Source organism: Zalophus californianus, chromosome 14 (assembly GCF_009762305.2).
Source record: "Zalophus californianus isolate mZalCal1 chromosome 14, mZalCal1.pri.v2, whole genome shotgun sequence".
Taxonomy (NCBI): domain Eukaryota; kingdom Metazoa; phylum Chordata; class Mammalia; order Carnivora; family Otariidae; genus Zalophus; species Zalophus californianus.
In genome coordinates, this window is record NC_045608.1 from 49,098,104 (window position 1) to 49,112,061 (window position 13,958).

Here is a 13,958-nt window from a genome sequence, read left to right on the forward strand (position 1 = left end):
TAATGATAGCTGATCTTCAATGGCCTATTCTGCATGGATGTGAACATTTAGAAGTAAGCCCGTGAAAGTACAATTTTCATTGTGTCCATCAGGGCCTACCATAGTGTATCCTCTGCAGCCTTCCAAAAAATGCATTTCATTATATAGATACCACCGCTGTTTCATTTGGTGTTGATTATACTCAAATATCTAAACCTTTGGGTCATTCTAAAGGATGCTTGCAAGATCTAACTTGAAAAAACTATGAGTGAATTTTCAAACATTATCAGATGCAATGCTTACTTTTTAAACATTAAAAGTTTATTTGCACAAACTTAGTAGTATGAGATACAATGCAATTCATGGAAATCAACTACAATGCTAATACTTAATAGATTATTCCAAATATTAGACATTTTAGACATTACAGTTTAAATCTCAACATTAGCTCTGATGTTGGGATAATATTTCCATTAATAAATAATTGTGAATATAATCATATGCTTAGTTTATTCTCACCAGTTTATCAGGAATTACAATAGTGATTTGGGTCATAAAAGTGATAAACAATTATATTTGCATAAACTGCATGCTTATCTAATTAATCCTGAAGAGAATCTAAAAATATATTCCAACGGGTTATATAGATTAGGTGTAATTTTTAGCTCTTGGATTTTAACAGGTGTGGGTGACACTATAACTGCTTTCATAGGGTATGGTCATCTGCAAAAGTGAGTGGCCACAGTTTTTGAGCCCCAAATTAAATGTCTTCTATGTATTTCAGAGAACTACGAATTTCAAAAGTTACTGCTATTTTGGGGTGATCTATAAAGTATTACAATACAATGCAAGCACACAAAATTTGTGGTAAAGAAAGTGAGTTTTGTTCAGTGCACTTTCCAGATAGTAGTCACGTCTTCCTAAAAATTTTGATGCCATGAACATAAACATAAAGACAGAATTACTTTCAGGCATAAGATATTCTGAGTTTGCCCATTCTATAGTGCTTATAAGGACAAGTTATATTGGCCTTGTATTATCTGATAAGGCTGTCTCTTGAGCTCCTACTGTCATCTAGTTGTCACAAAGGCAATTTCTCTGTGAAATGTTCACAACAGGCAGGGATAATATCAACACGATGCAACAAAGGGCCTCAATAGGATTAATTTTAGTGCTTCAGTTTGCTACTCTATTTTGGAATTTTCCTGTTCGTTACTGAATTGAAATCAGTAAGTTAAGTTGCAGGGTTTCACGGCCTAAGAAGAATAGTCTGTCCTATTTGGAATCAGACCTTTAACAATTAATCAGATAGTTTAATGCCATCATCTATGTTATTCAGATATTTCTAATCCCTTTTTTTTCAGACTGAGTGACAGCTAGGACATATCAACTACATTAGGAGAAGAGTCAGAAAGGGGAAGAATTTATGAAAAGCATCAAATGGTAGACACAAAGTACAGGAATCTTACATCTAGGCAACAGTTTAGGTACCAGAAAATATTTCCTTCCAGTGTAAAAGTTTAGGACTCTTGGGAAAAAAGAAAAGCCAACTTCAACAATGAAAAAATACATTCAGATGCTGGGCCCCAAATATTTAAGAAAGCACCCCCCCCCGGCAAACTTAAAAACGACTCTTACCCTTTGTACTTCTTTTGACAAACTATATACATTTTCATTGTAGGGACCATCTCACAATTTTGGGGTGCTTGTTGTATTTTTCCATAGGGAAGAGACACTTGGCATTGCTTCCTGGCTGGGTATAATTCATTTATATCCTTCCAGTTTTTTCTCTCTGATCTCTTTCTGTCTATCTGTCAGCAGTCCTCTCCTGGGAGCAGCACGATGCACTTCATTAATAAGAAGGGATTAAAGGGAAAAGCCCTCGTGTCCTAATACATTTGGATAATTTGGTGCCATCCACAAGGCAATAGACCCCTGCTGCATAGGTGTCATTAGAAAGGTACAATTTCATTACTTTTTACTGGCAGAGCCTTGAGTGAAATACAAAATATGTTGTCTCATATGCAGGGGAAAAAAAAGTGCTAAAGCTTTCCATTCACTCTATGCCTCTGAAATAGTAGAATGCAAAAATATATTTTGTGGTTTTTACATTTATATTGCCTTCCCTTAGTAGTCCTTGAAATCAAGCTTTTATTAAATACTGAGCAAAAACAAGATTAGAAGAAAGTTACTTACATTCTTAAATCCTAAATGAAATTCATATATTTTTATTAACTAACACATACCTACTAAGTGCCAGGCACTCTGCTGGTTGCTGGAAAACAATTTACAAAAACATCATTCATGCCTATTTTTTTTTAAGCACTAACTTATTAAATACTTTAACTGGAAGTGAGTATAAAAGTGAGTGTATAAGAAGTAAACCATATGGCTGAATAAAATCGATTGTAAGCCAGCAAATTGTAAGCATATTAGAAAAATCTGTTTAACTTTTCCTTGTTAACTTTTGAGCTGACATGTTTGCCCTGGTTGATAGCATTATCTTTTGAGCTTACAACTCCCCTCCCCTGATTTTAAGCCTTTAGTGGTATACCGTACAAACGTTTGAAAAGACAAGCATAAACCATCATTAGAATCTTACCCTACTTCCTATAGATGCCACCCCAAACAGGAAACAATGGGTCTCCCTGGTGGAGGGTGTGGTTGGCCACACATCTGAGCAAGGGGCCTGGGGGTTAGGAATCGTCCATGAAAACCACCAGTGACACTCCCAGGCACTGCTCTGGTGTGATGCCTCCCTGCAGACCTCGCACATCATTTTCTTAGCACCGAAGAGAATCAGGTTGAATAGTGGTCCATTATCTCTTTGCCACATACACACACCTCTACTAACACTAAAAAGTGGCACATAGTTGGAACTGTGCGTGGGAGAAGAAAGCCCTTGATTATCAGCTTGTTTTCAAGCAATTCTTTGCAGTGATGGGTTTTTCGCTTCCCTACTAGCTCTTTGTTCAATTAAATTGACATTTGCAGCTCTTTGTCTAAGAAAAAGTCTAGCCTGGGTGGTTAAGATGATAGAGACTGGGGTTTCCAGAGACCATTCTACTAACTTAAGGCAGAGCAGTTCAGGAGGAACAGATGTCTCGACAAATAAATGAGTCAATAATGAAAATACTTAAAAATGGTGTTGGGTTCCTAGGTACAATATCTCTACAAATGAAAGATTGGTGGTCTAGTCAGCTCTGAATATGGAGTGTTCTGATGTCCTCACCCTTTTACTCTGCAACCATGGCCTTCCTTGTCTCTCCTGCATTTTCATTCATTAAAATACCATCACATGCCACACTGAAGATTATCAACGAACTTCATGAGAAGTGACAGAGAAGCAGAAATGGGGACTGGGTAGGGCCCCACTTGACACCTTCCAGAGTGAGCAGAGCTTAATAACAAAAAGTTAGGATTCAGCTAGTTATGTTCTTGTTATGAAAAAGAAATCTCAGCTAATGTTTACATATAGATAACCAAAGTCACAAACAAAACCCCCAGTTTTGCCAATAAATTAAGAAAATAAGCAACATGGTTAAGTGGTTAAAAGCTTGGATATTTAACCTCATGTGGTGTATTTGAGGATGTGCACTGAAAACAGATCAACTATTTTATTCCAGAATATAGGTTCCTCTTTCCTTATGGTTTTTTATAATGGTAATTTTTCCTCCACTCCAGTAAAATCTTATGAGTCTGTTTGTCCTGTTTGTTTTAATAGGTGTTTCTTATGCTTTGGATATTTTATTAGATGGAACCAATAAATATACAGGGTTTCTGAACATTCTTCAAATTTCTGGGCTTTAGGTCGACATTACCTTGGACACTGAGGAAAAGGAAGGAATATTATGAATTGGAGTTCAGGTTGAAAGTTGGGTATTTGACATATAAAATGGAAACATTTCATTAGCAACGACCCTTGTTAATATTCTTTTGCCAAGGTAGTTTATAATAAGGGACTTCCCATAAGAGAGCTTCTTATATTTCCTCTGTTGAATGTGCATGACTTTGTGACATACTGTCCCTTGTCATTGAAAAATTTGACTCAGTGGAATAAATACTCAAACGAGGATTGACAATCCCAGGGTCATGGTTGAGGAGGAATAAACTGATAGGTATGTCTCTAAGTTCTGCCAGGCAAGACTTAACCAAATCTTGATACACATTTTAAATTGATTATTAATGAATGGCAGCAGGATAAATTAGATTCATATTTGCTTTTGGGACACTTTAAGAAGACTTCTTTTTTAGATTTGGAATTCACAATAGGTTTCTTCCATTCCTCCTTGGTAGAACAAAGAAATATTTCTTGTGTAGCCTAAATAATAAGACATGAAAAAACAACCCTGTGCATGGCTAATTTATAACAAATCTGTTTCCTTAATGGGTGGAAGGAAATCTGAGGACAGTTCTGAGGGTTCACGTCTGCTTTCAGTGCCATCTTCTAGTCATACAGAAGACAACACCTCACCCGACGGGTCTTTCCCTTTCTTCTCCTCGCTCCGGTCAATGTCAATCACATGCACCACTCCAGGTTTTAAGATCAAGTCGTCAGTCTCTACCTGACTCCTGTTGTCCTCCACTTCCATGTAGCTCCCCTTTGTTTGCTGGGCAGCTTTGCTGAAGGCTTCTTTCAAACGACGTTTGAGTTCAACATCTGGACAGAAGACATACTCGTAAAGGCCACCAGCGAGGACAGCTCCTATTATCGGTCCAACCCAATATATCTGGGGGAAAAGATGGAAGAGTTATGGAGTGAAAGTGGAGGAAAACTATTCTTTTGAACAACTCATGAATCTAGAGCCTAGCTGGTTAACATTAAGAGAGCAAGTGTGCTGTGCAGAAGAAAGCAAGATTGGAAAGAATATAAGAAAATACATCATCTGCACATCAGAGATCCACAAATTGCTAAATAACATACGAACAGAAAATAAGGAAAGGCTGTTTTCTCTTTTCTTGCTTTCATTAGTTATTTCCTTTCCATTTTTCTGATAATCCTTAAAGTTGAGATAACCCCTCTTTGATGGTGTTGCCTACAAAGGATACACTAAGAATTCTTCAGGAAAAAAAAGAATTTCTGGAGAGTACCCACCTTATTTTCTTAATATTGCCATTTTATTTTGGTTTCCTACCTAATCGCAATCAATATACAGATTTTATCATTTGAGCTATAGTTACTCAGCAGAGAATCAGTGGAATCCCAGCTCCACCACTTAGCAATTTGGTGAATTCTTGATTCAGTTACTTAACTTCCTTAAAACTTCATTTCCTCATCTGCAAAGTGGGGATTATGATAATACAGACCTCATAGGTTGTAAAAATTAAATTGAAATAATACTTGTATTTATTAGTTCCAATTTCATAGCAACAGGCTCCATTCCACATTTCCTAGACAATTTAAAGTTGTATGTGAATAGGCTGGCGGTGAGTCATTTTCTGTATGCTACACGCTTTTCTTCCCTAAAATCTGGTGATTTGATTCATTGAAAACCTCATGATTTGTTCATTACTCTTCTTTCATCCTCACGGTTCCTACCATGGTCACTTGGTGAAAAAAACCCAGTACTGGGTTTATGGGTGATGGTTAGTTGAGGATTAGCAACTCCATAGGATTTTTCATTCAACAAATGGAAGCTTTTTATCATACTGTTATTGTGTCTAGAGTAAACTAAATGTTGAGTTTTGGTAAACCTCAACGTTTGCTTGGAGCACATATATGCAGCAGAATAGTGGACATTCATTCAACAGATTCAGTGGAGCAATGGAAACCTTGTTTCCTGAGCCAGCTGTACTTAGCACTTTTCTTGTATTAAGTCATGTAATTCCAACAGCAACCTTTGAGGTAGATATGATTATTGTCCAGATTTTATGGGTAAGAAGGCTGACACCCTGAGAGGGCAAGAAGCTTGCTTAGGATTTCATGCTTAGCAAGTGCTTGAACTGGGATTTCGGGTCTGTGTGATTTCAAGCCTCTTTTTTGAACTACTGCACCGCTTTCCATGTACCTCCCCTTTTATTTGAAAAAAATAAGAGGAATGCTTCTTGCTTGACATTCTCTGGAAATTAATTTCATGTGGCATCCTCACTGCAAAATCTAAAGAAAATTCAAAATGTGAGCTGTTGCTGAGCACATACACTTCACATGGAAACTCCTGGTGGAGTGGCTGCAAAGACCAAGCTCCTTATCTTGAACAGAAAGAAACCATGTAAGAGTTGACCTTCTCCCTGCCCGTTCAAAGGAGAAATGAGAGCCCTCCTCTAAATGTCTTTGCTCTCTGTTCCTTTAGTAAAAGCTCATTAGATATGTTCTATTCGCCATGCAACGACTCCCACAAGGGAGACAAGGGACTGCTAAATAATTACAATGCATCCCCAAAACTCCTACAAGGAAGACATCTGGCTACACGCTCCCCCAAAAGAGCAAATCTCAGTTTCAGGTTGCTATTCCAAAACAGAAGTCATAACATACTTTAAAATGACTTTCCAAATTTATAAAGGTCAATAATTTTTCTTGCTAAAAATATAGATATATAGAAAGTGTGAAGAGGAAAACTAAAACAGTGTCATTGCACTCCCTAGAAAACTCACCATTAATATTTTGATGTTATTCTATCAATCAGTCTGCAAACGTGCTGTAAATTAGTTCTAAAATCCACACAACCATTGCTACAGAATAAGCACTTCGTATTCAGTGGGATTAAGTTTGTTATAAAATAGGAATAAGGGGAAAACTTTAATTCAGTCAACAAGCTAAATATTTTGCTACTAGTCAAATTTTAGCTAGCCTACCACAACCAGTAGGTGATTAATAAAAGCCATATATTTTCATCCACATTTTAAAGTCTTCATAACTAAAGTTAAAAATTGTTATTTGTCTAAATTGTAATTACAAAAATAGTTCAAATTTAATAAAGTTGAACTTAACAGTTGTACCTTTACCATAAGTAACTATATACTGCCCATTAAAAATTTCCATTCCTATTAATGTGGCAAATTTTTTGAGACATAAATGGAAATATCGGTGGCAAAATGACCAATCTCATGGGTGGTATATGTTGACATTCTTTGCGTGGCTGGGTCCAAAATTTTGCTTTTGAACACTGACTCTCATTCTTTAAGGATTTAAATTACTTTTAAAAACTCAATACAGTTTTTTATCAGTGAATGCCTATAGTAGTGGTGCGATTTCCTGTCATTTGTAATGTATACCACGGTTGGGTGGATGTAACTGGGTCAATAACCACTGTGTGAATGAGATTAAAACACAAGTGACATATGGTTATATTCATGAATTAAAAATAAAAGTTGTAAAATAGCATTCATGGCACATAAGTGACAATCAAAGGTTGCCCTACTTGAGGCTGGCTTGCATAAGACTCATATTTTTATTGGTTATTTTAAGTTAGTCTAAGAGGGGCCTTAACACTGCCATGTTATTCATTCAAGGAATTTAAATTCCTTTCTTGTAAGAAACAATTGAAATAAAATGGATCACGATATTTAAAAATGGATATCGCTACTCTCTGGAAGCACTGCCACCACATGAGCAAGTAGGTTGGCCATGAGACTGGAGAGTGTACCTCTTCGGAAAGTCATCGATGTTTCCAGTATGGTTATGGTGATAACAGCATAAACATCCCCAACATTGATTCTTCTCCATCTGCAGTTCAAATGCTTCTGACTCACATACTATTAAGTGGGTTCATGTTTTTGTAAACAAAAAAGATAAATATTTTTGCTGTGGGCAGTGCTTTTAAGCATTTCTTTCTTCTTTTAATTTTTTTTGCAAGTGTATATTTTGTTTTTGCCGGGAAGGCTTTACTTACAATGAGTGAAACCCCATATTCACCAAATCACCCTGATTTTTCACTTGTTCCACATAGGTAAGTCTATCACATACAGTGCCCAGGGCAGCGCTTGTTAAAAAAGAAAGACTATCACCAAAGGCCCCGAGCAGATATAAGATGTGATGTTTTACAGTAGATCTGGGCTAGTCTCTCCCTGGTCTTTATGAAGGGTGTAGGAAAGTGGGGAGTCAAGTTTGGGAGGGAGTAAGAAAACTAGCGAGCAAAGAAAAAAAAAAAAAAGAGCTCCATGGGTAATTGTCCTCAAGTGTAGGAGGACAAGAATTATCAACAGGAGGGTTACCCAGTGGTTTTCCCAATTTCCCATGATAACTGCAGGTCCAAAGGATCGGGCGGGATTCATGCTGGCACCGGTGTAATTGATCTATAGGGAAAAAGAAAACCACTTCAGACATTGCTGAAACGGGACTAGGAGCAGGAAGCGTTCACTGCAATTTGCTACCATTTGCCAAGTCGGTTAGAGAAACTGTCAAGATGTTAGCAGCCATATCAACATTCTCATCATAAAGTTAGCAAAATAATCACCTAAAATGGACAAATGTGGCTGGATACTAAAGAACTACAGCTATAAACACAAGATCTTTAAGCCAGCTCTAGGGTGAGGCTAAATGAAATGAATTAATTATTTAAATGGACTTGGAAACTTACCGCAAATAAATGTCCAATTGCAACAGAAAATCCAATTGCTAAAGCTACTGAACCAGTGACATCAGTCCGTTTGGAATCACAGCTGGCAAAGATAGTAAACACCAACTGAAATGTGATTATCAACTCCACCAGGAGACCGTGACCAGCAGTAAGATTTCCATGAACCTAGAAAGAGAGAAATGCTCCATTTGAATTGAAGCATGAGTACATTTTCTGTGATAACCTATCATTGTGAAAGGCATACTTCGTCATTGGAAAAAGCAATGGTTAATTTGAGCCCTCTGTTCCACCCCACAAGTGAGACGCTCCCTCTGCATCCAAAAAAATGGAATGAATTTCCACTCATTTTGGGCCATCACAGATAATTAATTACTCCTACAATGACCAAGTGGGAATTTGTGCTGAATGTCCTTTTCTACAAAGGAAGCAAAATGTGCCACTGCTGAACCTAACTTATACAGGAGTTTCTTGAGAGTCTTGTAATTTTATAAGGCAATGATTAAATCCATTAATTAGGTTTAAATTAATTAATATATATTTCGATTAAAATTTAAACTGTGTGTGTGTTTTTTTAATCAATCTTGGTGCTGAGCTAACAACTGAATGTTCCTAACCAGTTAAGGACAAAGCTAGGATCAAACGTCAATTTATTTTTTTAAGTGTGACCCTTGATGTAGATCATTTTAAATCTCATGAAAGTGACAAGAAACAAAATTGTTTCTTCTGCTAGCGAACCAACAAATAGTTGTAATAAAAATGCCTTAAGCTAAAGATATAGTCTAGTATAGTCACTGGGATGGGAGTGAGACCCAGGGAAAAAAACCAACACAATTTTTGTGCCACCCAGACTTAATAATATTCAAGTCACTTGATAACAAACAATGATTATATATGCATACAATCAGTGTTGCTGGGATCAGTTTTCACGGGTATCAAGAGTCATCAGAAATTCTCTGGGAAGAAATTAGCAATTTTAGGAAAGTCTCTCAGGCCATCGGGGTGTCCTGTAGCAGGGGTCTGCAAGAAGCCCGGAGTCCTAGTTTGAAAATAAGAGCTAAAGATGTTACCGTGGTGACCCCCAAGCCCCCCACCACACTGGGAGGTGTGACGAGGTAGAGAATCCCGGCTCCGATGATGGCGCCCAGGCACTGGGCCGTGACATAGAAGACAGACTTGGCGATGCTAATCTTCCTAGTGCACACCATGGCCACTGTCACAGCAGGGTTGATGTGGCCGCCGCTGATGTGGCCGAAGCACTGCACCATCGTTGCAATGCTGAGTCCAAAGCAGAGGGAGATGAGAACCATGTCGACAGGTAGGGGCTTTTCCGTTCCCCCCCAGTTGATGGTAGATCCCAGGCTGAGGAGCACAAAGATGAGCATAGCCAGAAATTCTGCTGTGACTGCCTTCCAGAAAGCTTGAGTCCAGACCCCTCTGAAGGCCACCATGATGCTCTCTCTTCTACACAATTGTCCACACTTACTGAAAAGAAAACATATCCTAATCAGTTTACCAAAGCAGGGTTCAGGAATTGAATTTGGGTGGACTCCAGGCGTGTAATCTTGCCGGACTGTGGGGAAGGGCCCCCTCAAAGGTTATTTGCGTATCAAGAAAGAATGCCTCCAGAAAACCTACTTAATTAATTAATTGTCTCCTTAACAGTCAAATTGTGATGCTAGCCTCCTTTTATTTAACGGTCAAAGCCCATCCAGTTGCACCGATGTGTCCCTAGAAAGGAAAATGTCTAAATCGAGTTTCTTAAACAATTAAGAAGGGAATATATTTACCTCAGAGCAAGAGTTAATTCCCTCAGAGCAAGTTTTTAAGTTTCAATGTACTTTCAACATGCCATTTATATTTTGAACGTAAAGCAATAAAAAAAAGGGGGGGAGGTCTTTTGCAGTTTTGCACTTTGTTGCTCAAAGTGGCCCTCTGAAAATGGATTTGTGGAGCGTGATGCTCCTCTCCCCCAGCAGAGACTGCGGATTAGGGAAGAGGCCCGCGAGGAGGCCAGGAATGCTGAAGCCGGTCTTTGGAGAAGGTAAAGTCCTTCGGGGTAGGGGAACTCAGGGTGACTGGCCGGGGCGGTGGGAACTGGCAGGGCCGGAGCGGCGACAGGGACACTCCCTCCGTCTGCCCTGCGGACCTGGGCGCGCGGCGCTGGGCCGTGTCAACCTCGGGCCCCAGGGGAGCGGCCACCCGCGGGCGGGTGCCAGGTGGACAAACAGCCACCAACCAGCCCCGGCCCCGCCCCTGCCCCACCCCCGCCCCGCCCCCGCCCCGCCCCTGTTCCAGGCGTCCCAGCAGCCGCGCGGGGGAGGCTGCATCCTGGCCTCCGCCGTGCTTTGCAGGGCTGGGCGACAGTCCCTTCTTGTGCCTGACCCTCTCTCGACCCCCGACGTGACCCCTCAGACACGCGTCCCCAAAGGGACCCTGGAGGCGGGTGTGGGCGCCCCGGGCACACGGTCTGCGCCCTCCAGGGGCAGCCGAGTGCGGGGACCAGCGGCGGGGGCGCGGGGCAGGGGGCAGTGGCCCTCGGAGCAGAAGGCTCCACGGAGAGTGGCTGTTCTCCAGCGTCTTCTTGGCGGCCTTCTCCTCCTTCAGAGTGGCCCAGAAAGACGGCGGGGGCGCCAATTCTGGGGGACCTTGTGGGTGTGCTGGGGAGCTGGGAGGAGGGTGGGGTGCAGCAAGACAGCCGTTGGGAGGGAGCATTTTCTTCCTCCAGTCTGTTTTCCTCTTATTGTCTGAGGATCTCTGGAGCTGAGAAGTGATGGGGTTTGAGGATATTAGTGCCAACTGCTGGCTTGGGCAAGAAATGGCTAGAATTCCCAATGTGGGGGCAATTACTCTAGTTACCCCATTATTCAAGTTATTTGCCCTTATCTTTTGCCTGTGATAGTGGGGAGAGCGAAGGAGTGTGGAGAGACTCTGATCACCAGAGGACTATGAAAAGGGTTAGGAGAGAAAGCCAGGTATTTGAACAGGGTAGAGTTATCACAGCTTTCCCCTTGATGTATAAGGAAGGAGCCCCCCCCCCCGCCCCTCCTTCCCAGGAGCCTGGGTTCTGGATGAGCAGTGGGGAAATGCTGTGCTAAAAAGGGCTAGGGGAACTCCCTCTTGACCTTTAGGATCTCAACTCAGCCTCTGGTTTGATATGGGGCTTTGCTTCAGAGCTGGAAGGAGAAACCAATTTTTGGCCCAAGGTGGGGTGGCTCCAGAAGGGGGACAGCCAGCCCCCGGTCCTTGGTGTCCCCTGCCTGTGAACTCCTCCAAGTAATTACAAGAAAGCCCAGCTGGGAGGACAATGGCATCATATTCCCTAGAGGAAGAGAAAATAAAGAGCCAAAACAGCCCTTGGAATGGGGCAGGGAGTACGCCCTGAGAGGGACATTAAAAATATCCTCAACGGGAAGATAGGAAGAGGGCAAAGCAGGAAACCAAGGAGGCTGGGGGGCGGGGGGCAGGACACCCCAGGTCCCTTTTCAGCACCACGTGCCACCAAGAGAGGTGGGCCCTGGCAAAAGGCCACCTCCTGGCTATACCCTGGCTCCCTCACTTTGCCCGGCCCCCCAAGTTCTGTCTCCCTGCCTGTTCACTCCTGCCCCTCCAGAGACCTAATTTAAGAAACTCAGTTGCTCTTTCAGCTTCAAATTTTCATCAGCTAGAGGAATTAAAACAACAACAACATCAACCCCCGCCCTCGAGTAGATAAATATGCTCCCTAACAGTGCTTTAACTTTTTTGGAAAACCCACAGAATCTGATGTCCTTCCAGGGCAGAGCGAACAGCTTCAGTTAGCTGCAAACCCCAAAGTTCCCAGGCAGCACATACATAGCCCTGACCTTCCAAGTGCTCACCTCGGCGGGCAGAGTCTGTCATAGCTCCTGTTATTATCAGCAATATTCCCTTATGTGTTCACACTCACGGAAAATGGATCAACACTACTTGTTTTGCTTCTCTCGCCCCAGAACAAAAGGGGTTTGTTGATGTGCCCGGGTTGTACTGAACCGGACACATTATTTTCTAGCTGAACACACAGCCTGATCCACTTCTGGACGGCTGAACTTCCCGGTGAGTAATTTTTCTGAAGAAAAATACTGCAGATAGATTTACCTCCATAGGGTAATTACCCTGTGCATGCACAGGTCTCGAATATTTGGAGGATTTTGCAACAAAGCATCCTTTTTTTTTTTCTTCTCCCTTCCCTGTGTCTCTCTTATGATTATGCCCAGTACCCAGATCGAAAAGAATCATCTGCCTGCCTTACAGTTTCCTTCTAGATTCTGTCTGAGAAGGCACATAGATCTATAATAAAAGAGTCAGAGTTTCATCTTTTGGCCCACGCTTTGTTCCCTTAAGGCAAAGAAGGACTTACCCCCACTGCCTTGCTGCGGGTCTGCCACTCATGCCTTCCCTGGCCAGAGTGAGGCTCTCATTGCCTGCCCCGCAGCTCCCAGTGCACTGGGAGTCAGATTACGGCCACTTGTCTGATTGGGTTTTTGGAGTGTAGGGGTGGAAAGACTGCACCATGTGGCAATCGGCAAGTTATATTTGAACTTGAAATAACTTTTCTCTACCTGATCACTGTAGACACAGGGCATTTCAGGAACACAAAATGTTTGCTTACATTCTATTTCTTTAGCTGGGAATCTTTGAAATTGAGGATTTCCCCCAGTTTTATTTCGATTCTTCTCACCACAAAGAATTGCTGAGAATTTGTCTTGTTTGGTTATGTGTTGTGGTTGAAATTGGGCACCTATGAGAAAACAAGTTTGTATCATCCAGCAGTTGAGATGGGTTGGGATCTGGGCTGTAGTGCACTTGCTTTTCAGGGGTTAAATATCCAGTGGGTTCTTTTGAAGTTTTTGATCTGAGAAGTAGCATTTTAAGCACAATAGGTAAGTCCATTTGTAGCTAGGGGGGCACTGATTTGGATAATAGGAAAAATAGGAAATAAGACTATTTCAGGGTGCTCCACTGACTGTTAGATTAATAACAATTGTTGGGTAAGAAGTAGCAAATTTAAAAATATGGAGGTTGGGTGGGGACAAAATTTTTGGAAATTGTAGGTAAATTTAATATCTGTAAACCTAGAGACAAGATTGACAACGTCGTTTGTGGGGCCTGGTGCGGAATGAATGCATCACAATTACAATGTTTTTTGTTTTGTTTTCTTGTCTCCTTTGGGGACTTGAGATTTGGGAATGGGTGAAAAGCTATTAGAAAGAGGAATTAAAATTTTGAGTGTGAATTTCAGAGGGGCATTTTATTGTTGTCTCAAGCATTCTCAGATAACAAAGACTGAATTTACATCCTTAAGAATGTGGTTGCACAGAGATGGTTGTCCATGGTGGTTAGGGGGTCAGCCTTTTAAAAATGTGCTCCCTGAAGGTAGGAATAAATTCTGTTGAGAGGGGGAAGGGGGCATTGATGTGAATCCACAAAGAACACTTAAATCATTTC

At 41.2% G+C, this 13,958-nt stretch overlaps 1 protein-coding gene across 2 annotated transcripts; it reads right to left on the reverse strand.

Moving 5' to 3' along the window:
- Nucleotides 1-280: 280 nt before the first annotated feature.
- Nucleotides 281-12,997, reverse strand: AQP4 (aquaporin 4). 2 transcript variants are annotated; one of them, XM_027576813.1, is made up of 6 exons: nt 12,871-12,997; nt 9,563-9,977; nt 8,496-8,660; nt 8,131-8,211; nt 7,563-7,671; nt 4,498-4,709 (listed from the first exon to the last, which is right to left on the reverse strand). In XM_027576813.1, the coding sequence occupies exons 1-6, from the start codon at nt 12,900-12,902 to the stop codon at nt 4,633-4,635; spliced, it is 879 nt and encodes a 292-aa protein (XP_027432614.1). In that variant the 5' UTR covers nt 12,903-12,997; the 3' UTR covers nt 4,498-4,632. The 2 variants fall into 2 exon arrangements, with proteins under 2 accessions (XP_027432612.1, XP_027432614.1); XM_027576811.2 differs by lacking the exon at nt 7,563-7,671 and having other exon boundaries at nt 281-4,709.
- Nucleotides 12,998-13,958: the final 961 nt, after the last annotated feature.